Source organism: Mus caroli, unplaced genomic scaffold (assembly GCF_978045245.1).
Source record: "Mus caroli unplaced genomic scaffold, Mus_caroli_1 scaffold_8, whole genome shotgun sequence".
In the NCBI taxonomy this organism is placed as follows: Eukaryota; Metazoa; Chordata; class Mammalia; order Rodentia; family Muridae; genus Mus; species Mus caroli.
Genome location: NW_028227263.1, coordinates 102,070,288 through 102,094,113, shown reverse-complemented (window position 1 = coordinate 102,094,113; position 23,826 = coordinate 102,070,288). Strand labels below are relative to the sequence as shown.

General features: G+C 53.6%; 1 protein-coding gene and 1 long non-coding RNA gene across 4 annotated transcripts; one reads left to right on the top strand and one right to left on the bottom strand.

The window, feature by feature from the left end:
• Positions 1–34: 34 nt before the first annotated feature.
• On the bottom strand, positions 35–21,217 carry Kash5 (KASH domain containing 5). Of its 3 annotated transcripts, XM_021167812.2 has the most exons (20): positions 21,158–21,217; positions 17,169–17,309; positions 13,392–13,496; positions 12,856–13,042; positions 12,417–12,481; positions 11,232–11,298; positions 10,849–11,010; positions 10,350–10,467; positions 10,055–10,105; positions 6,290–6,367; positions 5,961–6,017; positions 5,672–5,731; positions 5,187–5,251; positions 4,945–5,032; positions 4,485–4,625; positions 3,076–3,134; positions 1,703–1,754; positions 609–673; positions 412–528; positions 35–311 (listed from the first exon to the last, which is right to left on the bottom strand). In XM_021167812.2, the coding sequence occupies exons 2-20, from the start codon at positions 17,209–17,211 to the stop codon at positions 170–172; spliced, it is 1,722 nt and encodes a 573-aa protein (XP_021023471.1). In that variant the 5' UTR covers positions 17,212–17,309; positions 21,158–21,217; the 3' UTR covers positions 35–169. The 3 variants fall into 3 exon arrangements, with proteins under 3 accessions (XP_021023471.1, XP_085697044.1, XP_029335711.1); XM_085840918.1 differs by lacking the exon at positions 5,961–6,017; XM_029479851.2 differs by lacking the exon at positions 10,055–10,105.
• Positions 4,718–6,240, top strand: LOC147003260 (uncharacterized). The gene is made up of 3 exons (XR_015047745.1): positions 4,718–4,752; positions 5,323–5,506; positions 6,052–6,240. It is a non-coding gene; the product is annotated as an uncharacterized LOC147003260 (long non-coding RNA).
• Positions 21,218–23,826: the final 2,609 nt, after the last annotated feature.

Below are 23,826 nucleotides of genomic sequence, written 5' to 3'. Positions count from 1 at the left end.
TGAGGAAATCATCCTGTGAAGTCATTACTGGGTGATTCGCTATTGTTAAGAAACAGGAGAGAGCCAGGAGAGGCCATGGTCACATAACACAACTTAGGGATGTGGGTCCCATGCTCACGGAGGAGGTACAGTGGTGGGAAGGGGTGGGCCGTCTGCTGGGAAGGGTGCCTCACACTGGTGGCGGCTGTAGGTAGTAGAGCTGCAGGTGTGGCCAGGTGGGTGGCGGGGACTGGCTGAACAGCAGGATGGAGAGCAGCAGCAGCAGCAGCAAGCCCAAGACAGGTGTGGGGACCAGTGGGTGCTGGCTGATTCTGGAGGGGAGGCAGGAGAGGCTGAAGGTGGCCCCAGGAAGATGGGTCTCACAAACTCATGGCACTCCCACCTGCATCTGGGGACATTTAAAGGGCACACCTGATCCCTGGGGAGTGCTGGGGATGCAGACAGTGCTGGGTCCGTGACCTCTCAACTGGTACCAGGTCTCTCACCACAGGCATGAGGGCTTGGTGCATCTCTGGCACAATGTGGCAACTGGAAGGCAGAAGGGACAGACATTATTACTAGGCTCGGTCTGTCCTAAGTCCCTTCCCAGTTCCCAAGTGTCTCTTTACCTCTCAGGAGAGCTTCCTAGGGCAAGTTTATGGTGAGGGGTTCCCAGAGGGCTGGAAGGGTCAGCCTGGGTGGAGGAAGGACAGAACACACCCAGTCACTAAATTTGCAGCCCTTAGTCAGCACCCTGGATGCAGACTACACAGGAGGTCATGTGTCCCCGCTGGTCAGGGATGACGACAGCCTTCTGCTCGCCGGGTGAGTGAGTGAATGGGGAAAGCAGGCAGGGCAAGAACAGTGCCTATGACACAGTAGTTAACAAGGGCGAGAGAATCTCAGCCGGCACCTCTCTCCCTCCTCCCACCTCATCCTGTTGAGTTTCCACCCCCCAGGGCATTGGTTTACAGGGGTGTGTTCCTATGCCGGGCACACATGCTATGGCTAAGCTGTCTCCCAGTGCCAGCCTGTTACCCCTCCTTCTGTCTCTCTGGAAGGGCCACCTGTCTGCCAGTCAGAGTCTTCTAATGCCCACATTTGCTCCAAATACAATGACCAGCAGTGATAAACCAAGTAGCATGCCACTCCCAACTGCTAGGTCTGGCGCCCACTCTGCCTGGCAGTGAACTGAGAACAGAGAGGAGCTGGGTCTCCTCAGTGAGGGCCTGAGTGTGACAGGGTGGTGAGGACTCCAGCGCCTGTCCTACACTTCTCAGCAGACCCTGGCCTCATCGATCATCAACGTCCTTTACCTCCCCTTGACAAGAGCTGGGCTGAGACCTCTACCTGTCCTGCCATAGACAAGGGTGGAGGAGCCCAGACCCAGGCAGTCTGGCCAGATCTTTGAGCCCACAAGTTCCTTGTTCGGCGAGTGTGGGAGTCTGTGATGCAAATGGGGTGGCATCTATGAGATCCCAGGCTCAGAGTGGAAACTGCAGCCTGTCTCTATGTAGCTGGGGTCTCCGGGGAATATTCTGGCTGCCAATTGCCTTCAGCCTCCCCCTCCCGACCCCGGCCTCTCATTAGTTGCAGCGAGGGCCTTGTTATCTCCTGACCAAATGATTTTTCTGTCTGTTTCCTGAGGAGGACAAGCTTGAGGGAAGAGCTGGGATTAGGTCCTCAGTTTCTGGGGATAGGACAGGTTCCAGGGATTGCCTACCAGGACCCAGCTCTCCTCTTCTTCTTCCTCCTCTTCCTGTCTTCTGGACAACCTATATCAAACAAAGTCACTGGACACCCTATCTCCCTGTTCTTTTCCTATTCTCAGAAATTTTTAAAAAGCAAATTTTGGAGTTTGTGATCCCCAAAAGGCTCAGAAGCCCTTGAACCAGGCATTCCTAGTTGTCTCCTTCCAGCAGAGCCTAGGTAGAACCAAGGTTCCTACTTTGCCCCCAAATCAGACACCCCAGGCTGTGTGAACCCTGGGCACCCGTGAGAGTACTGGTACTGTGTCATTTCTCAGCCCTGGTCTTTCGGGTCTTGTTAGAGACTGGGTGTCCAGCTCCCCTCTCCCAGCCCTGGTACCTTACTATCTGGACTCTCCCATGTCCAAATCATTTCTCTGGGTGTGTCAGTGCCACCCCCACACCCTAAGCCCATGCTTTGAGGCTAGTGTGAAGCTTCAGAGGCTGGTTGGCTCCCCAGGGACCCAGGTGTCCCTGACACCAGCCTCTGCGTCACTGAGGATCAGGGACCTAATCTTGTAGCTGCCATCAAGCCAGCAGCCTCAGGCACACAGCTGCTCCCAGCCCGGTCCCACTATACACTGCTGTGGGACCCCCTGAAATGCTCACATCAAGGGGTGTTGAGTCCCCAGCCTTTTGCAGTCAGGCCCCAGCCCTGTCCCATGTTGGGCTCCAGCATTTGCCACCCTGAAAATGTATTGGTAGCAGTCCTACCCAGAGGGCATAAGTCCCTTCTTCCCTCCATCCTGATGACGTAGGAGGTCACACTGATCAGAGCCCTGAGCCAGCCCAATCTCAGCTCTGCCCAGACAAGTCCAATTAGAGGTTGTGTAGGGGCCTCATTAGCTGTGGCAGCAGGAGTCTGGAGGAGGGGGGCACCACAGGAAGCTGAAGGCGCTGAGACCAGACATCCAGCGCTTTCCATTCTTACTCAAAGCCTGAGTAAGGCCTCAAAATACACCCCCATCAGTCTCAGAGCTGGACTCCCAGGACCCATGGAGGCTTACACCAGCCTGTTTATTGGTGCCTAATACTGATTCTGGAGCCTGTGGGGTCTTCCAGGCCTGGGAACCCTCAAGGCCCCCATCTGTATTTTCTCAGTAATTCTGGCTCCCTGAAGGGTGACAACTATAAACCCAGCCTGATCCTTAGGGTGCCTCCCAGAGCCCCTGGACTCCCTGGGGTCCCTCTGCCCACTCCTTTTTGGAATTGCCAGGGTCAGGATGTACTGAGGGCAGGTCCAGGGTTCTGAGACAGCCACAGACTAGATGGAGGAGGGGATGTGACTCGTGCAGACAGTCAGAACTACATCACGGTGGCAGAGGAGGACTGTTAACCTGATCCTTACCTCAAGCATGGAGCTCTGCTTCCTTCTAGAGCATGCACCGGCTCTCTCTGCAAGGCTGTCTGCAGAACATCAAGATTTGGTCTCCTGGACTCTGACCCAGCTCCAGCAAGGTACCCACTACCTGAGGTCCAGACTGATGTAGATGGCCCCTGGGGATCCAAGCTTCCAAACTTTCCGTGGACCCCCTCTCAGCACCCACGGAAAGCCAGATATGCCATGGGCACTGATGACTCTAACTCCTTCTCAGGACTAGAGACTGATGTCCCCAGGGTGTCCCTCCCCCATGCACCAGCTGGTGTCAAGAGGGGGCTCAGTACTTTCTTCCTTCTTCCCTCTGGGGGTCTCTGGATGCCCCTACTCCTCTGCAGGGCCCATTCTCCAGAGAGGCCTCCTGTGTGCCTGTGCCCTCAGCTACCAACTCCACCACCCTGACACTTTCTGTTGTTATCCTGTTCTGGCGTGGACTCACCATGTTCCAGAGGCTGGGGATGACCTTGAGTGCCTATCTTCCTGCTTCTACTTCTTGGGAGCTGAGGTATAGCTAGCTCTCTGGCCATCTTGCCCCCCCTTCTTTTCTTCTCCTCCTCCACCTCCCTTCTCGGGACCGCCCTCCTGCCCTGTCCCTATCCTGCCCACTCACAGCTGGAGACAGACCCTTTGCCGAGTCACCCGAGACCATGGTGTGGCTTTATGTTCCCAAGCATCTCAGGTCCTACGACAAGGTCACTTTCCCTCTACTGTCCCCCAGCTGGAGCAGACACCCCCTCCATCCCAGGCCAGCTGCTACCTAAACTGGACCATTTGGGGTCACTTGTCTTGGGTGACTCATCTGTATACAGGGCCAGCTCAGGAGTACACAGGGGCTTCTGCTCAGCGGTAGAGTAATTGCCTAGCATAGTAAAGACCCCTGGTGTTCTTCAGATAGAGCCTCTGTGTAGCTTACCATCATTTTAGTGGTAAGCCTTCCTTCCATCCCCCCCCCGCACCCCCCTCTCTCTTTTATTATTTTTTAAGACAGGGTTCCTCTGTGTATCTGTGGCTCTCCTGGAACTTGCTCTGTAGAGCAGGCTGGTCTCGGAGATCCGCCTGCCTCTGCCTCCCCAGCGCTGGGATTAAAGGCATACGCCACTATCACCATGCAGCTTTTTAAAACGACACTTCGTGTCTTTCACAATATGTACAACCATGAATAAGCGCATCTTGACAGGTTTTTCTATGGGGGAGCCTGACTTTGTCTGTCCCTTGAGGGCAGGGATGTGTTCTGTTGGCTGGGGCTGGACCCCCTGCCTGCATCAGGCTCTCTGCAAGCTCACTGAGTAGACAACACAGCAAGACACAGCAAAGGAGCAGAGAGGGTAGAGCCTTGGGGGCCCCTGGACTCCTGTGGCTCAGGGCCTCTCTCTGAGTACCTGTTGCTTAGCAGGGTCCTCAGAGGGAAACTCAACCTCCTCCTGCGGCTCAGGCTCAGGTTCAGGCTCCGCCTCCACCTCTTCCCACTGCCACACTCCATACAGAGGACTGGAGAGGCCAGCACTGGCTACATCCTGCTCCTGGAAGCAGAAGCTATATGTGAACCTGGGAGGGCCAGAGAAAAGTGGGGGCCTAGGCAGGACAGAGGTGAAGGGAGGCACAGGTGTTGGGCTGGGACAAGACAATAGGTGGAAAGATATGGAACAGGTGTGGAGGAAATCGGTGGTGGGACCAGAGATTGGTGAGGGATGATGTTAAGGAACATGGCCTTGGGGTTTTCAGGGCTGGGGCTAAGGCAGAGAAAGCTGGAGAAGGGCAGGCGATGAGGAGGCGCTGCTCTGGCCAGAGTGAGAGTCTGCACAGGGATACATGGAGAGTTCCCATGGAAGCAGAGCCTACCTGTCGGATAGCTTGGATCTCCAAGTCTAGTGATGGGGGCAGGGCCATGATCCAGCCTACTCTTCCTGCCTCAGCTCCTCCCAGCAGCCTGGCCACACACAGGGGAGGCCTAGCTTTTGGAACAGACTTCACCCTGTGGCCCAGCCCTCTCCTACCCTTGTCAGGCCCAACCATCCACTCGCTCCTCCCCTCTCCATGATCCATGGCTCACTCATCCCCATTCCCTCCTGAACACCACTCACTCCTCTGGGCCTTCCTGGCTCTGACTCAGCTGCTCCTCCAGGTTTGAGATCTCTTGCCTTAGTTCCTGTAAGAAGCAGAGCATGGCCCTGTGGAGCCCACACACTGCTCTTGCCGACACATACTGCCTGTTACCAGGGTGAAGCAGCAGTGGCCAAAAGTCCAGGACTAAGAGTTCAGAAGCCCAGAGCACCAGACATAGCCCGAACATCACAAAGGCAGAAGGGACTCTAAGGTGGGCATATTCACAGAAAAACACACAAAGGAGTCACCCAGACAGACGGATGGACTCTGCCCAGGGGAGACAGTTGCCCCCAGAGAGGTGAGTGCTATGGGGAAAATGTCCACACAAAACAGAGCCAGTAGAGGTCAGGGATGCAGGGTGAGGAGGGAGGGGCAGAGAGATGCAGTACTTAGTAGGGAGAAAAGCCAGCTGCAAAGAACCCATAGAGACGGGCAGAAGGGGCGCCATGGGCTCAGGTACTACCTGGGTGGTAGTTCTGTACTCCTCCAAGGTCCGGGCCAGACTCTCTGCATGGCGGGTACGCTGGGGTAAGGAACACAAAGCTACCTGAGGCAGGGCTCAGTCCCCCAAGACATGAGGCTATTGAAGGGGGGCTGGCTGAGCTGGGACAGCCTGGACCCTACAGGCTACATTGTAACCTGGGAGAATCCCTTGTTCTGGCTAAGGCCCAGACCTGGGTGGGCTCCTGCCACACAAGGCAGGGGCTATGAAGGCATGCTAAGGGCAGGTCTGTCCCCTCCCTGTCCCTCACCTCTGAGAGGACTGCTTCACGCTGGCAAATGAGTCGTTCGCACTCACAGAGCTGCCGCTGCCAAGGAAAGAGCCTATCCATCTCTTTACAGGCCTCCCACATCTCCCCTTGGCCTCCCACTGCACACCCTCCTCCCTGCACCGTCCCTGTCCAGTCTTCCCTCAGCTGCCAGTGACACCCGTGGGTGTCAGCTGCTCTGAGGGGGACTCCAGCTGACTGCCTAGGATGTGACATGTGGATTCTGACGCAAAAGCCTGTTCTCAGCAACTCCAGCGCTGACTCGGGTACAGGGAGGTGAGCAGTCCTCAGGTCCTAGACATGTGCCGCACCTTCAAGGCGTCCTTCTCTGTGGCCAACTCCTCACTCCGCCTCTTCACTCCATCTCTCTCAGCTAGCAGCTTCTCATTCTGCAGGGAGGACAGCCATGTTCACCAATCAGGAGTGTGAGGCAGACAGCTGCCATTCACTGCCATGGCTGCTCTCCAGTCAGCCCCTTTCTTCCATCACCCTGCAGGGACCTTGGCTGCCCTTTCTCCATAGGTAGTTTCCCCACCGATGAGGTGATAACTGGATTTTATGAGGTCCCTGGAAGCTAAATGAGTGAATGAGTACTAATAAGTACTTTGCATGTGTGACTCCATTTCTTTTCCCAGTTTTAATTAGATCAAGGCAACTCAGGAACAGAGGGGCTGAGTAATTTGTCTCAGGTCACACAGCTCTTACTCATGCTAGCACAAGCCAGTGAACGTGAATGATTACCGACATTAGAGTTGAGTCAGCAGTGCCTGGCATGCACCAGATATAAATGTTAGCGATGAACAGTTATAATTAAAGAAACTCATGCTTCCTAACATACAAAACTATAGTGAGCCCAGAATACTCGCAAACACGCGCGCGCATATGTGCGCGCACGCACACGTGCACACACACACACACACACACACACAGAGTCTTAATATATAGCTTGGGCTGGCTTTGAATTTGTAATCCTCCTGCTTTAGCAGGAGGCAGGTATGAGCCATCACACCTCACCCTCATGCCCACTGTAATAACTAGACTTTGGTTCCTCCTTTATTTCTTTTGCTTTCTTGTCTAACTCAGTCATTTTATTAAAGCAAATCTCCCATTTTGCCTGGAGCAACCCCAGTGTTTACCTACTTATGACAACTTATTTCCTTTAGTAAAATGTAATTCCAGAGTTGGCAACAAAATCACCCGGTCTTCTTGTGTTCCACCTAGGGTGTTGGCCTGTGGCAGACATATGCCCCCAGATGTGGACCCCTGTAGTGACTTCACAGTGTTTGCCCTCTCCCCCACTGCAAGCAGGTGGGTAGAGTCAGGCTGGACTGTCCATATTACACTGGCTCTGTAAGTGTGTGGCTATATAGCCATTAATAGCATCCTTCCCTTCACCTCTACAGGAGGAACTGAACAGAGGCTACGAGACTTGGCAAGGCCGCCCCATCTGTGCGATGCCCAGTCCCACCTCTAACACTCAGCCTCTGGGGGGGTGGGGGTGGGCAGATAAAACTCTGGGTGACAAAAGCCACGTGAGAAGTGGTGGTGCTGTAGGCACCAGAAGTGGAACAAGGGAGACAGAGATTACGCTAAGCCCAAGGCTCACTGAGAGACTCAAGCTGGGTGGTGGAACAGCCACAGGGCTGGGTAAGGAGGTGGTGCCTGCGCTGAGCCTCCCCAGGGGAGACACTGAGGTCAGGAAAAGGCATCTACAACAGCTCTCCAGTGTGACTGAAGAAGAAAGTGGCCCAAAGCTGGGTGTGGGGAAATGCAGCTGTCATCTCTGCACCAGGGAAGCTGATGTAGGAGGATAATTTTTAATACCAGGCCAGCCTGGGCTATATAACAAGACCTGGTCTTAAAAAACAAAACCAAAGCTGGGCAGTGGTGGCACATGCCTTTAATGCCAGCACTCAGAAGGCAGAGACAGGCAAACCTCTGAGTTCGGGCCAGCCTGATCTATAGAGCAAGTTCCAGGACAGCCAGGGCTACACAAAGAAACCCTGTCTTAAACAAACAAATGAGCAAACACCTGAAGTCTAGCAAGCCACACCCTCCTCCGGAGCCCAGGAGACGAGGCCAGGTAGCTCTTTGTTTTCTAGCCCCATCCCTGCTCCCAGTCACCAGTGTGTCATTCATCTCAGCAGCTCGGGCTGCTGGGTGAAGGGCAGAGGAAGGACAGCTGGGAGTGCTGTGTCAACACCTGTCCACCTGGTGGGACCCAAAAGCCATCTCAGCACCATGCAGCCTCCTGCAGAAGCACCGGCTGTAGATCGTTGGGATTCAGCCAGCGGCCAGACTTTGGGAGACTGAGTATCCTGTTACTCCAGCAGGCCTTGCAGTGTAACCTGAGATCTCAATCTCTAGGTCTCAGTGGGCAGCTGCAGCGGGTCAGCAAGGGGCTGAGAATAGCTCTAGCTCTGCTTGAACTTGCATGCCTAGAAGTCCCTCTGCAGGGCACAGGGCCTGGGGGTAGAAGGCAGGGGTGCAGGTGGCCAGTTCACATAGCTGACTCGTGCTGCCTGCATGACATGCCCTGGGGGCAGTGACAAGAAAACCTGTCTGCTATAGAAACAGCTGCCCCAACCCCCCCTATCTGGCTGCTTCAGCTCCTCGTCCTTCCAGGCTCCCTTGCAGCTGTGGCTAAGGGATCCTCCCCAGCCAAAGATATGGTGAGTTAGCTGTTGAAACACACAGAGGGGCAGGAGTGCGTGAGTGTGTGTGTGTGTGTGTGTCTGTGGGCGCATGCACCCTGCCTTAAGCCATCTGTGACTATGAGGCTACAAGCAGGAAAAAAAGCTGGAGCCAGGCGTGGTGGCGCATGCCTCTAATCCCAGCACCCAGGAGGCAGAGGCAGGCGGATGTCTGAGTTCAAGGTCAACCTGGTCTACAGAGTGAGTTCCAGGACACCCAGGGCTACACAAAGAAACCCTGTATCGAAAAACCAAAAAAAAAAAAAAAAAAAAAAAAGCTGGTAGGGACTGGGAAAGGAGGAGTCTGCCTGTAGTCTCAGACCTTACCTCAGTGAGTTCAAAGCCATCCTGCACTACAGAGTGAGACCCTGTTACACTGGGGCCAGGGATGTGGCTCAGTGTTGCTTGCCTAACATGTGCAAGATTCTGGGTTCCACTCTCAGCATATCCACGCTTAAGAAGCCAGGAGCTGGAGAGATGGCTCAGCGGTTAAGAGCACTGACTGCTCTTGCAGAGAACCCAGGTTCAATTCCCAGCACCCATATGGTGGCTCACAGCCATCTGTTCCAGTGGATCCCACAGCCTCTTCTGCTCTCTGCAGGCACTAGGCACTCACATGGTACACAGACATGTATACAAGCAAAACACTCATAGACATAAATTCTTTAAAAAAGTATTCTGGGTCGGGCAGTGGTGGCGCACGCCTTCAATCCCAGCACTTGGGAGGCAGAGGCAGGCAGATTTCTGAGTTTGAGGCCAGCCTGGTCAACTGAGTGAGTTCCAGGACTACACAGAGAAACCCTGTCTCAAAACAAACAAACAAACAAACAAACAAACAAACAAGCTCAGAAAAGAAAGAAAGAAAGCCACATCTTTGGAAGTGGCCTATCGTGCTCCTGGGGTGACTCAGTGCCTATGCTTAAAACAATGTTTTATAAGTGTTTGCAGTTTCATTTGCATTGCTAGAGATCAAACCCACCTCCAACACACTGATATAAACGAAGGCATGTGACATTTTTTTTTTTTCAGATAGTCTAGTTACATAGCTGAGGCTAGTCTTGAATTCAAAATCCTCCTGCTTCAAACTCCTGAGTGCTGGGATGGCAGGCACGGAACACTATACCACCAGCTTGTTGGATTTTACTGTGCACATCCTATATATCCTACCTTGAGTTAGGAACTTTCTAAGCATTTTCTAGTTTAAACCTCACATGAGGTGAGACCACTGGCTTGCTCCCCTGATGGTGAGGGCACCATGATGCAGACATAAGAACTGGCCAGGGCCTCCCCATGAATCCCCCCCAGGGACTATCACAGCATGTGGGATGCTGGGTCTGCTGGATAGGGGTAGGAACCCTTGAAGGTGGGTGGGCCTCGGCTCACCTCCTCCTGTAGCATCTCTACCTCAGCCACCAGGTGCTGCTGCTCCTTCTCCTGGCCCACCCCAGAGAGAACAGAATCAGTCTCCAGTGCCAGTACCCTCCTTGACCCAGGGATGCAGTCAGAGCCTGTATTACTGAAGAGCTGGGCTGTGGGGGTGGGCCGTGTTGGGGTGGGGGTGGAGGCACGACTCTTGCCACCTGGGGGAGTGTGGGGTGAGCAGGATCGGGAACTCAGGTAACCTCTGCCCCTTCACCTGTCCTTTTTCTGCAGCCAGACGTGCCCTGCCAGCACTCACTGTGTGCCGGGCCTGGGCCATCAGACTGCGATTCTGCTCCTCTAGGCTCTTGGCCAGAGTCTTCAGGTCCTCTAGCTCCTCATCCAAAGCCTTGGCCACCTGCAGGGCCTGCTGGGTACTGAGAGGTGGCACAGACATGAGGGGAGACAGGCAGAGCAGAGCAAAATATGCCAGACAGACAGAGGGAGCCTGGGAGCAGACACGAGATAGGCCAAGGGGCACAGAAGGGACTGGGGTGCAGTGTGGGGTGGAGACAGTGTTCACTCAGGAAGGGAGCATGGGGCCATACAGCAAAGGAAGAAACGGGGTACGGGGTGGGAAAGAGGGTAAAACCGGAATGAGGCAGTCAAGACTGAAGCCAAAGGCTAGGAGATAAGCCCCAGACAGAGGCAGATGGAAGACAAGGCTGGGCGGGAGAGTGCCAGCAGTACCCAGATCCCAGGCTCCCACACAGCCCAGGGTAGGTCACGGAGGAAGGCACGGGTACCCTAACCCTAACCTTCGCAGCTGCTTGCGCAGGGCTGTGATCTCCTCCCCTAGGCGCGCAGAGCCCTCCTCCGCAGTCTCCACACTGCGCTGTAGCTTGGCGTTCTCGCCAGCAAGACGCCGGTTGCTTAGCTCTAGGTCCTCCAGGCTGCTCAGCAGCTCAGCTGTGGCAGGCCTGAGGACAGCAAGGGTCTGGTGACCAACCTGCTCCTGCTCCCCCCCCCCCACAGCTTCCTTAGGTGGGGCAGGTGCGGGCAGTCAGAAAATGCTCCTCTGAGGAAGATCAGAAGGAAAGCCCAAGGCTCTCCTAGGCCGACATCAGTCTCCCCACTCCCGCACCCCAGAGAGACTGGAGAAAATGGAGTGGGGTTGCAGGGGGGAGGGGAGGACAGGCACCCCTCGGGCCTGGGGTCTTCTCCTCCAAAGCTCTCTAAGTTGGCTGACTCCTCAGCTTCTGGGCACGCTGGAAAGAGACAGGAGGTTGGAGTTTCTGGTAAATTAAATGTTGGGGTGTCCAAGGACCCTGGGACTGTCCCAGGATTCTGGCCTCCCAGTTTCTTAATGTGTAGCTCTGGGGTTCCCTGGGCTGAATTACTCTTATTCTATAGGCTGCTTGTGCACACTGGCCTGGAGCTCAGTCAGGTCTCTGAACCAGTCAGGAGGGCTAGATACCTCCACTTCCCAAGCGCACTCCTCTCCTGGTCCCAGCTTCCCTCCTCAGGCCTCCACACTAGCAGCCTGCCATCTGTTGGACTCTCTGCTCTACCACTCCCTTATTCTCTCCCTGGGCACTCTCCAGCCTCACCCTCCGCCTTTCTCTTTGTCTATGTGACCTAGCCCCCTGCTGCTCACAGCCCTCCCTGCCCCCCAAGACAGAAGCCTCAAGATTCAAGTCTTGCAAGTCTTTAATCCCAGCAGGAATGAGGCAGAGGCAGGGTGATCTCTGTGAGTTCAAGGCTAGCCCTAGTTTACATAGTGAGTTCCAGGAAAGCCAGAGTTATAGAGAGAGACCCTGTCTCAAAGAAACAATAACAAAACAAATACAAACAAACAAACAACCCTCTGAAACCAAACCAACAAACAAACAAAAAAAGAATGTCAAGAGAGCTACAGTCTGGGTTCTGTAAAGTCACGGTTTAGCCATACACCTCTGAGGTGTGAGTTCCTGGGCACCCAGCACCCCAGTATAGGACTGGGATACAGCTGGGACAGATGTCTGCTCTCAAGGGAAGGGAAGCAGGTGTACAAGGTGTGTGTGGTGGGGCAGGATGGGGAGCCAAGACTGCCCTGTGCCAAGTGAAGATCTCATAGTGTGGGTGCCCCAGGCCTCAGCTAGATACCGTGGAGGCTGCAGTCCCCTCAGGCTCTACACTAGGGCTGGAGATGGGAGGAAGGGTTGGAAAACCTGAGCCTGAAGTCCAGAGCGGGACTGTCCCAAAGGCACCAGAAAGCCACCACAGCTGCAGGCTGAGCAAAGGCCCCAGATCTCTTTAGCCCTTGCTGTGTGGAGCGAGTAGATGAGAAGTCCCTGCTAACCCCCGCTGACCCCTGCCACCCAGCGCCTTCTATAAATAGTCTCACCAGATGGCAGGTGTGGAGAAGCCAGGGCTCCCTCGTAGGCGGTCTCCTCTGCCCGCTCTAATCCCCTGTATCAAAGGCAAGAGGCTCAGGTCCCCTGTGGTCACCACAGCCATGACCTGTGCCTACAGGGGTGTGGGGTGATGGAGGAGGGGAGGGCTGTAGGGAGAGAGGCGCTATGGGTAAGGGTGAAGCCAGATGGCAGGGCCTGGGCTGTGAAGGGCAGCCCTTCCTATGGTCATCCCTGCTCCTTCTACTCGGACCCCTGCACCATCACCCAAGGCAGCTGGTCCTCAGACCCCTTCACCCCTCCGTATCCTTTTAGATGTCACTCCTTAGTCCCAAGCCAACCACACGGGGTTCCTGGGCCTAACTATATTGACTGCAGAGCAGACGTGAGGAAAGTCTTCCTAGGTGGGAGGCTGCTGGTGTAGGGACTCACCCCTGCAGCTGACAGGCAGCAATCCAGTCCCGCATGACCACCAGAAAGGTGTCCAGTTCCACAGTGGCTCCAGCACCCTCTCCATAAGGGTCCAAGCTCCGGGCCAGTGTTTGGAGGCGCACATCCTGAGGTCCCTGTCCTGTCACAGCCTCCAGGTAGGCCAGGAGGTGGGCCACAGTCACAGTGCCTGGGACAGAGCATGGTAGGAAGGCCTGGACTGGGCAATGGCCAGTGGGACAGGCCACGGTTTAAGAACAGTGTCTGTCATCAGCACGCCTGATGACACGCCTGCCCTACAGCATGCAGAGCCACCTGGGGCAAGTCCCTCTCCTGAGTTAAGTTTTCCAGTCCATCTCAGAGTGGACAAAAGAGCACTAGCCAGGGCAGCAGCCACTGCTGTAACAAGGCCAGAGACTAACTACGTACCTGGGGCCAAAGCCCCCCTACTCATCCCCTGACCCATGCCCTTACCTATTCCTGAAGGACCCCTAAGTAGGGCCCGGGCCCAGCCCTCCCTGTGGATCCCCAGCCCCCACCTGTCTTGTGAGGGTCACAGGCTTCAAATGTGGAGTTAAGGATCTGTTCTTCTAGGCTGGGCAGTGGCCTGGAACTCGCTTCCTCGGGCTGTTCCCAGAGGTACACTGTAGAGAAAATGGGGTCCCCTCTGAATGCAGAGACACCAGGAGCATGATCCTAATGCCTGGGCTCTGGTGAGTCTGGGGGACTTTCATTGAGAGCTCTGTGGTGGGAACTGGTAAAGGACAGCAGGAGGCTTCCAGTGAGGTGGCAACAGGGAGGATTTTGAGTCACTGCTCTCAAGTGGGTCCCATCTCTTAGGCCAGGAGATGCCCCCTACTGTCTGCCTAAGGCTTGGTTAGCCGATGGACTCTGGAGCCATATTAATGAGCTCTGAGATGACCCTTAGCCCCGCCCTCCTACAGTCTCCCAGGCTATGATGGGCAGGGGGGACCAGGCTTGAGGAAAGCAAGGGGGAGGCAGGATGAAGGTGGCCGAGGAGCCAGGAACAATCCAATAAGGCGTGGGCAGCCTCCATCGATCCCACCCGCTGCAGCCCTTCTCCCAGTTGCCCCAGGGACCAAGTCTCTCCTCTCCACATCCTCAGCATGGCGTCATCAGAGCTGGAGGAGCTCAGGGCCAACACCAAGATAAAGAGGAGGGATGGGGGTGTGGAAGCAGGGGGTGGCAGGGGACTGGTTAGGAGCTGAGCCTCCTGCCAGACTCCCCTGACTCAGCAGCTCTGCAGCATGTCTGTGGCAAGCCTCTTCTTTGGGAGGTCTGTTTCTGTGTCAGTAAAATCCCCCTCAAGAGGGCTGAGAGGGTTGTTCCTTTTGCATATGTAAGGATGTGAGCGCATGCATGCATGTGTGGGTGTGTGAGTGTCAGAGTGAGTGTGTGATGTGTTTGGGTGTGTGTGGCGTGTGTATGTGCAATATGTGTATGCATGTGTGTCGATGTATGTGCACATATGTGTCTATGCAAATGTGGAGTGTTTGTGTGTTTACATGTGTGTGTTCATATGTGTGTGTGGCCTGTGTGTGTTGGTAGGGCAGCTCTCACCTGGCTCAGACCCACTGTGTGCCTGCCTATGTTCCTGTTTTCCAGGGTCTGTTGGCCTGCAGCTATATTCACATCACATGAATACAGCAGGCACTCAATAAACAGAGCTTCTCCAAGCTGGAGGTGGCTTTCATACCTCTGACAGCCTGGCCTGCTGAGATGAGTGCCCATTGCACATGGCTGCAGGGTTAGAGCTGGCACTAGAGACCCCTGTCCTGCCCCCCACCCCCTCTGAGTCTCAGCAGTATCCTCTGAGAAAGCCCCCTCCCTTTTGGGGAAGAAATGGATGCATGTGGGTGGGCCTCTGCGTGGTCTGTAACTACAGGGACTCACAGAGCATCAGCACCACAGCAGCTCCTATCCCTACAGAGGAGGAGTCTGAGGCAGACAGGCAGCACAAACGGTCACAGGCACCTTCCAGCACAGAGTCCCTCCTCTCACCCTGACACTTCCAGGATGCTGTACCCCAGTTTGACTTGGACTCTTCTGGCTCCCATGGGAGGCATTAGGGCAGGCTAGTTTGGGGAGGTAGACTTCAACTGGCCTACTGCTCTCCACCGTCCCGTGTCAGAGGAGGACTCTGTGCTGTGGCCCAGAAAGGCTAATGGCGCATAGTCCCTTCCAGAGGTCCTGAAGGAAGACACTGTTCCATTCCCTCCCCCCCCCCCCCCTTCTCTCTCTCCTCCTTGTTTTTTGGATTTTCAAGACAGGGTTTCTCTGTGTGGTCCTGGCATCCTGGCTGTCCTGGCTGTCCTGGCACTCACCCTGTAGACCAGGCTGGCCTTGAATTTAGAGATTCACCTGCCTCTGCCTCTGCGTGCTGTGGTTAAAGGCGTGCATGACCACCACCCTGCTCTTTCTGGACCATTGTTCTCGTTTTTCCCCAACCTCTCTCACATGTTCAGCCTCTGTCCTGTGTCCTTCAGTCCCTTTTCTCCCCTCATCCTGTACTCTATCTTAATCTTGTTACTCTGTCCCAAGCACCTTCTCTCTTCTTTGCCATCCCTGTCTTTCAGCCTTGGCTTTCCCCTGTGGGTGTGTTCTTCCTTTTCAGTCTGCAATCTCTGAAGCTGACCTGGCCATGGTCCTAGTTCCTGGTGGCTGCTCGCCCTCTGCTGGTGCACGCAAGGTTTAGGTGCCAGTCATCTCCCAAGCTAGCCAGCCTTATTAGCATGCTGGTGTCTTGCCTGTAAACCCCTCCTATTTGCAGAGGTTACCCCTGAGGTTGGGGTGCAGATCTCAGCCTTGAGCAAAGCTGCAGGCGCACCTGTCACCTGTCGACTCCCCGGAGCCTAAAAGACAGGTGTTCCTGCATTAGTGGGAACTGCCTATATAGACGCTGGAGCTTCCTACCCCATCAGGCTGGCCTCCCTGTTAGCACAGCCTCAGGAGATGGAGACAGAGAAACCAGGAGAGTGGAGCAAGGAGGGTGATTCTTGGGGAAAAGAGTTGCTGAGATAGAGAGCACGCAGAGACGGAGATCGGCAGGGAAGAAAACAGGAGTCAGGGACATAGAGACAGAGGCTGGCCCACAGGCGTCAGTGAGCCAGCACCTGCCTCCGAAAGCTGACACGTGCTGGCTCCCACGCCCACTTGTCTGCATCTGCCCACAGCAAAACAGGCATTGATCTGGGGCAGCAGCACCAGTGTGCAGAGGCCCGCTGCAGTGCTTCTTCTCCTGCACTGAAGCAGGCCAAGCTGGGACGGAGTGTTCTGTTAGCGTAAGGCACACCCTAGTTCTCAAGGATGTCTATGAACACAGGAATAACTTGGCATGTTTCCATGAGGCTTAACACAGCAAACAGTTGGTATATGATCCAAGTTACATAAAATCAGTTGATATACCATTTACACCACCTGCTTGATTTGGCCTCAAACTTTCTTATTGCCTCAGACCCTTCAGTTCTATAGGTGTGACCCCTTTGCCAGGTATGCCAGATATTTCTCTCTCTCTCTCTCTCTCTCTCTCTCTCTCTCTCTCTCTCTCTCTCTCTCTCTCTCGGTAGGGTTTCTCTGTGTAGCCCTGGCTGTCCTAGAATTATAGACCAGGCTTTATAGACCAGCCTGGCCTCAAACCCAGAGATCTGCCTGCCTCTGCCTCCTTGAGTGCTGGGATTAAAGGTGCATACCACCACCACCACCCAGCTTTTCTCTTTTAAAAAATTAATAGTTAAATATGTGAGCTGAGCATGGTGGAGCACGAATGTCATCTCAGCACTTGAGAGGCTGGGCTAGGATCAGTGAGAGTTCAAAGCCAGATCCTGTCTCATAAAACAAAAGCAACACTGGGAGATGGGATCACAACTCAGTAGTGACTGGTTGCCTAGCACACATAAAACCTTGGATTCCATCTTCTGCACTGCGTGGGTGCTCGTGCACACACACACACACACACACACACACGAGTGGAGCAGGGTCTGTACAGCCATGCTCCAGGGAGAATCTTAGACTAAGCAGGTGCTAGACAGACACCAGTGTTGGGAAGGCAAGTGCAGCAGGAGGGATAGAGGTGACAGGGTACCTGTTTTACCCAAAGTAAGATGTGTGAAGTGTGGGTGTTATAGTGTGTGGAGCCTTCTGTCCCCGATAGCCCTCCAGAGAGGAGATAGGGCAGACATGTGACAGGCACACAGTTGACACTTATCCCAGCATCCTTTGCTTCTGCCCACCCTAGCATCTCCCCTGCTCCCAGCCTGACCCACAGCCCCCTCTTCCTCCTGCAGGCAGACACTTACTCTGTGCAGTTGGACCACCAGCCTGGCCCTCCGGCAGGTCCATGGACCACTCCTGATGCTCCTCTACAGCTGCTGTCGAAGCTCTCAGCTTCCCTCCACTGTGAGGAGGGTTGGGGAAAAGAAAGGGTGTCCAGATAGCTCCTACAAGGACAAGCAGAGTGATGGCTTCCTCAGACTGGCCACACTCTCGGCTGACTAAACTGCTCCATCTCTGCCCGAGGCCCTCAGGGTTCTCAGAACCTGTTTGCCATCCCCATCCCAGCTCCAACCTGTTTTTATGGCTTTGAGGTGTGGGATGGCAACCTGAGGACTGAAGAGAGCAGGCAGCAGCAAGATCAAAGGGGGAGGCAAGAGGGTGGGGTCAACTGTTGCCCCTAGGGCTTGAGGCCACCTCTCTTCCCCATAACCCAGCAAGTCACCATTCCTGTCCTAGAGATTCCATCTTGCTCTCTTCTGGGTCTCTTCACAGTCCGACCTCAGGCCCACCTTGTTCTCTGTGGCCCATGTCCCAGCTTCCTGCCAGGTTCCAGTCCATTCCCACAGGCTGCAGATTTGACCTGTGTGGCTGTGGCTTCTTTGAGTCAGAGCCTGCTTGGGTCTAGCAACAGAGGCACAGTGTGGCCTGGGCCAGCAGCTTTCTCTCCCCAAATCATGCTATATCGTCTAGTAGTCATCTAACCTGCATGCCATTTGGTAAAGTGGCCTACTGCTCCTACTACGTCTCTGCTTGGGACTCTTGCCTTCCTGTCTCTTGTTCTCTAGAACATTTCACTCTATCTGGAGCTGACTACAGTCCAGCAGGCTCCCTCCCTGCCTGTAGGCAGACCATGGGGTCCTCTGTGGACTGCTGGCCTCCTAGTGCTCTTCCCTACTTCCAGTCACTTTTATCACTGAGTCACCTTCAATCTTTCACTGGTAGATTCTAGGCAAGTGCTCTACGATCAAACCCCAGGCCAGCTGCTTACTAATGATTAATACCTGTGTTTTACTGTTAAGCTACACACCCCGGCTCTCTTTGTATTTGGAAACAACGCCACCCTAAGATGGCCAGGCTGGCCTTGAATTTGTGATCTCTTTGCCTCGGCAAGAGTGTGCATGGCCATCACCAGGCCTGCTTCTCACCCTTTTTGTTTTTTGTTTTTTTTTTAATGTGTTTTGTGGTGTGGTGGAGGTCAGAAGAGGGCATCAGAGCACCTGGAACTGGAGAGAGAGGGTTGTGAGCTGCCAGGTGCCATCTGAGAATCAAAACTGGGTCATTTGCAAAAGTAGTAAGTGTCTCAGTGGCTTCTTATTCTTTTCTTTCCCAAACAAAGAGTCTCTCTCTCTCTGGAGATCCGGCTGGCCTAACACTTGCCAGGAATACCAGCCTTGAACTCAAGAGATCCACCTGCTTCAGGGTGCTGGGACTAAAGGCATGTGCCCTCATGCTGACACACAGCAAGTTCTCTTAACCACCGGGCCTTCTCTCTAGGCTCTTCGACTCTGTTGTTTTTCTCCTCCACCAGCCATCTCCATGTCCCTTACCCAGCATCCACAGGCTGGCTGCATTTATTTATTTATTTATTTATTTATTTATTTATTTATTTATTTATTTATTCATATGAGTGCTCTATTTCCATGCATGACAGAAGGCGGCATCAGATCCCATTACAGATGGTTGTGAGCAACCATGTAGTTGCTGGGAATTGAACTCAGTGCTCTTAACCACTGCGGACACCCCCAAGGCCTATTTTTATGAGTGGGCTTGACTCTCACAGGCCTCTGTGGTCACAGGGACTCCCTCCTCTGCACCCTGACAGTGCTGTCTTGCCTCTATTACAGCCTGGCCAGTCACTTTTTTTTTTTTTTCCGAGACAGGGTTTCTCTGTATAGCCCTGGCTGTCCTGGAACTCACTTTTGTAGACCAGGCTGGCCTTGAACTCAGAAACCCAATCTGCCTGCCTCTGCCTCCCAAGTGCTGGCCACCACGCCGCCCAGCTGGCCAGTCACTTTCAAGAGAAAAGGAGGCACTCTCAGTAATCCCTCTAGGTGCTAGGCAACAGTGTCCCTGGGGCTAAGGGTAGAGAGGGCCTGGGTTTCCTTCTGCTTGGCTCCCCTTTGTTTGGAACCCCTGCTCATCCCCTGCAAAAGCTAAGAAACCTCCTTTGTTCTTCTCCCCTCAATTCTGCCCACAAGGACAAAACTCGCTAACTTGTCTTCACCCCTCCTCTCCACTTTCCAGCTACCCACCCATAAGTGCCCGCCCGGGGCCTCAGCTTTTGACCATGTAAGGACGTAATCCCAGCCCCTAGCTGGCACGCTATCACTCCCCGTCTAAGCTTTATAAGATGCCTTTGCTAAGCTTAGCCTGGATGTGTGACTTCACTGACCTCCACGTGTGAGGTGGGTGGAGGTTGATGCCTCCTCGTAAACCCGCCTTAATCTATTTTGAATCTGGTGTAATCCAGCCTATATCTGCGTCTCCGAAGGGGAGAGAAGCCTCTCTCCCTCTCCTCGGGGAATACAGCCTTCACTCTGCCTTGCCTGTATTCCGGCAGCCTCATGTTTTCTGGAGACATTATCATCTGACTTTTGGAGACAGGGGCTTATTAAATATATATTATGTAGCTGTAGCTGTAGTGGGCCTTCTGAAGCTGTGTAAAGCAGGCTGGTCTTCAGCTAGTGGAGATCCTCCTGCAGGCCATCTCAGAGGCTTTTAGAAGGCACCAGGGACGGGAGAGGCTTTCTGAGACTCTTTCAAGGGGAAACTCGGACAAAATCTTGAGGAACAAGGGATATCAGGTGGCCGGTGAGTGTCTTGAGGGTTTTAAACATGGAGGAAGTCTGGAGGGGACCCCTGGACTAAAATTCAAGGGCTGCATTTCTGGGTTGTCACTAGATTTCAGAGTCCCTGGTGGAACTTGTAGGGCAACTACAGATTGCTAAAGTATCAGATAGGACTGGAACACCAAATCCCCACCAAGATTTCAGAGGAAAAGTCTCTGACAGGTTTTTGAGGGAGACTCTGATGGGATATCTAGAAAATCCTAGCGGCTGGTGTGGTGGGCTATACCTGTGATACCAGCACTCAGGAGGCTGAGGCAAGGTTTTGAGTAGAGTCTGGGCAATTTACTGAAGCCCTAGAGAGTCCCTGGAGAGGTAGCTTAGTCGTTAAGAGGACTAACAGTTTACTTTTCTAGATAAGATATGGGTTGGAGTCCCACTACATAGACACATGTGAACTTCTCATCATCTGCAATTTTAGTTCAGAGGGATACAAAACCATCTGGTCTCCACAGGCACATACCTGACACACATACAAACATGCTGGCAAAATACTCAAAAAATAAAAGCAAAAAACAAAAACAAAAAAACCCCAACAACAACAAAAACCAAAAACACCCAAACAAAAGCCAGGCAGTGGTGGTGCACACCTTTAATCCCAGCACGTGGGAACCAGAAGCACGCAGGCTAGCCTGGTCTACAGAGAGAGTTCCTGGACAGTCAGTGCTACACAGAGAAACCCTGTCTCAAAACAAAAACACCTACCCTACCCACAAAACCAAAACAGATTAAGTGTTAGGTTTCAAAAGTTCTAGAAGATTGCAGATGGGCACATCTGGGAGAGCTGTAATCCTAAAACTGGGGCATGAGGATCATGAGGTCGTGGCAGCCTGGGCAGCACTTGGAGGGTCTGTCTCAAACAAAAATAGAAAACAAGCAACAAAAAGCAACCGGAAGTTTCAAGAGTCTGACAGGATTGCCGAAGTTGCCACTAGGATTTTCCTGAGGGAGCGGGTCACGGTAGCGCTCTCCTTTAATCCCAGCGCTCGGGAGGCAGAGGCAGGCGGATCTCGGAGTTCGAGGCCAGCCTGGTCTACAGAGTGAGTTCCAGGACAGCCAGGGCTACACAGGGAAACCCTGTCTCAAAACTTGGGGCGTTTTTGAAGGAGCTGGCAGGTGATGTTACCGGGGAACCTGCCATGAAAGTCGCCACAGGCAGGGCGTACCTGGAGTCGGGACTCTCGGGACTCAGTTGAGGGACACCAGCGAGGAACGGCGGTTGCGAATGGCACGGAAGAGGCGTGTTCACCACGCGCCTTTTCCCGCCAGAAATGCAAATGAGCCGGCCTCCTGCAAGTCCCGCCCTCTCAGGCTCTTGGACTCACGCAAGCGCACTCCGAGGGGATGGCGCCCGGGTCTCTCCTTACGGAGCCCCTTGAGCTGGCGCATGCGTAGAGCTTCTCGGGAGGATCGGCTGGACCTGAGGATCGAGTGCATGCGCACTAGTGGGGCTAGCGGTGATGGCGCGATATTATCGGCAGCTTTCTTCTGCGGTACAAAAATCCTTCCCTTCTGCTTGACAAAATAGGGCCAAGCAGGAGAGAGTTCAACCGAAGGACTCCCTGTTCATCCTTTTCTTCTTGTCAATCTTTGAACCAAGTTCTTTCTTTTGGGTCTGGCTCGCCCGCCACCGTCACAATGATGCGCAGTCTGGTCCAGCCTCACTTTTGCTCCATTCACACACACACACACACACACACACACACACACACCCGCATTAATACTTACCCAAGCTGTTTTCCCAAACTATTATAGTTTCTACTTACTGCTTAGCTATGTAGCCCAGGATGGCCTCAGACTTGAAGCAATCACCCTGCCTCAGCCCAGCCTGTGGACTATTCGAACTTTTTTATTATTAAGGGTCCAACAGCTAGGCGTGGTGTTGCACGCCTTTAATCCCAGCACTTGGGAGGCAGAGGCAGGTGGATTTCTGAGTTCGCGGCCAGCCTGGTCTACAAAGTGAGTGCCAGGTCAGCCAGGGCTACACAGAGAAACCCTGTCTCGAAAAAGCCAAAAAAAAAAAAAAAAAAAAAAAAAAAAAAAAAAAGAGTAAAGACATTTGCCACCCATCCCGGTGATCGATCTGAGAAGAATCCCCAGGACCCACACGGTGCAAGGAGGGCCCCTGAATTCCACATGCAGACCTTATCATGTTCACTTTCCTACCCCTTGCTGTTTAAAAACACATACATGTAATGATAAGTAAGGACTGGGCATGTAACTCAGGGGTGCCCTCATTCAATCCCTAGGGCCTCGTGAACTGGCAGGGTAGTGTACCAGCACTCGGGAGATAGAGGCAAAAAGTGCAAGGTCTTTCTCACCTTACTGACCATCAGACCCTGGGTGTGCTGTTTAGTTTTTTATTGTCTTGACAAAAGCCAGAGTCATCTGAAAACCTCAACTGAAAAATTGCCCTGTCAGTAGGCAACCCTGTGGGGATATTTTCTTGGTTAATGAGTGATGTGGGTGGCAGCCCACTGTGGGCAAGACCACCCCTGGAAAGGTGCTTCTGGGTTGTATGAAAAAAAAAAAAAAGCAACCTGAGCGAGCTTCAGTTCCTCCTTTGAGCCCCTACCCTGCCTTTTCTCCGTGGTGGACTGTGATCCATCACAAGATGAAATAGACTCCCCAAGTTGTTTTTGATCATGGTGCTCACGCACCACAGCAGTAGAAAGCAAACTGGGACGCCTGGTCTAGATGAAAGGTCTGCCGAGTGTTTTCAGGACAGCTTGTGGTGCATTCTGGACCCTGTTAGCTTTGTCCCTATTATCAACATCCATTCCTGGGGCTGGAAACATAGACCACTGTTTAAGAGCAATGGATGTTTTTCCAGAACACCTGAGATGGATTCCCAGCATCCACATTGCAGGCCGCTCAGGACACAGAAGCAGGGAGTTTACTGCCTCTGGGGTGGATACTGGGCTGTAGGGAAGTGACATTGCTCCCAGGGTGGGAAAGCCAGAGCTCCTTCTGGGGTCCCAGGCCTGTGATAAGGCCAGGGTTGTGGGGTTCTCAGACTCTTGGAAATCCTGGCACGGCTGGGAGTCCTGGAAGAGCAAGGGGCCTGAGGTCTGAGGACAGCATCTAGCCTGGAACCTGGGGCAGGAGTTGGGGGAGAAGGGGAACTCCAGCTAGTCTCACAGGGATTATTGTCCTTATCTTGGTAAGGGAAGGAGGCTGTGTCTGGGAGCGCAGAGAAGCCTTCTATGGGGGATTGGGTTGCGGCTCTGTAGGCAAAGGCCTTCATGGCTCCCACAGCAGATCTTGATGAAAAGAGACAGTCTATGATTCTAAACAGTTTATTGTCATGGCAGAAAATGGATGTGTAAAAATCATACCCCACTTCTCAGGGTGGGCCTGAGATTAAATACCTTTGCAGGGAGGAGTGTCTGAGAAGGGAAGCTTATTGGCTAAACCCTCTGGGCTTCTAGGTACCTCATTAGCATGGAGAACTCTGTTTTGAGCCTGTGACCATAGGACATTTCTTTCTTTTCTTTCTTTCTTTCTCTCTTTCTTTCTTTCTTTCTTTCTTTCTTTCTTTCTTTCTTTCTCTCTCTCTCTCTCTCTCTCTCTCTCTCTCTCTCTCTCTCTCTCTCTCTCTCTCTTTCTTTTTCTTTTTTTTTCGAGACAGTTTCTCTGTATAGCCCTGGCTGTCCTGGAACTCACTTTGTAGACCAGGCTGGCCCCGAACTCAGAAATCCGCCTGCCTCTGCCTCCCGAGTGCTGGGATTAATGGCGTGCGCCACCACGCCCGGCTTGACACATTTCTTTTATGTGCGAAGCATGGCATGTGTTCCAAGTCAGGAGTCTGTGGGTGGGGTGGGTGAGCAGGGAG

Excerpts from the sequence above, each read along its gene's own strand:
- Kash5 (XM_021167812.2), bottom strand. The coding sequence starts at position 17,211 with ATGGACCTGCCGGAGGGCCAGGCTGGTGGTCCAACTGCACAGA. Across the intron at positions 5,033-5,186 it reads AGCCAGGAAGGCCCAGAGGA|GCTGCTGGGAGGAGCTGAGG; the intron begins GTGAGTGGTGTT and ends GTGTGTGGCCAG. Across the intron at positions 312-411 it reads CAGCACTCCCCAGGGATCAG|AATCAGCCAGCACCCACTGG; the intron begins GTGTGCCCTTTA and ends CCTCCCCTCCAG.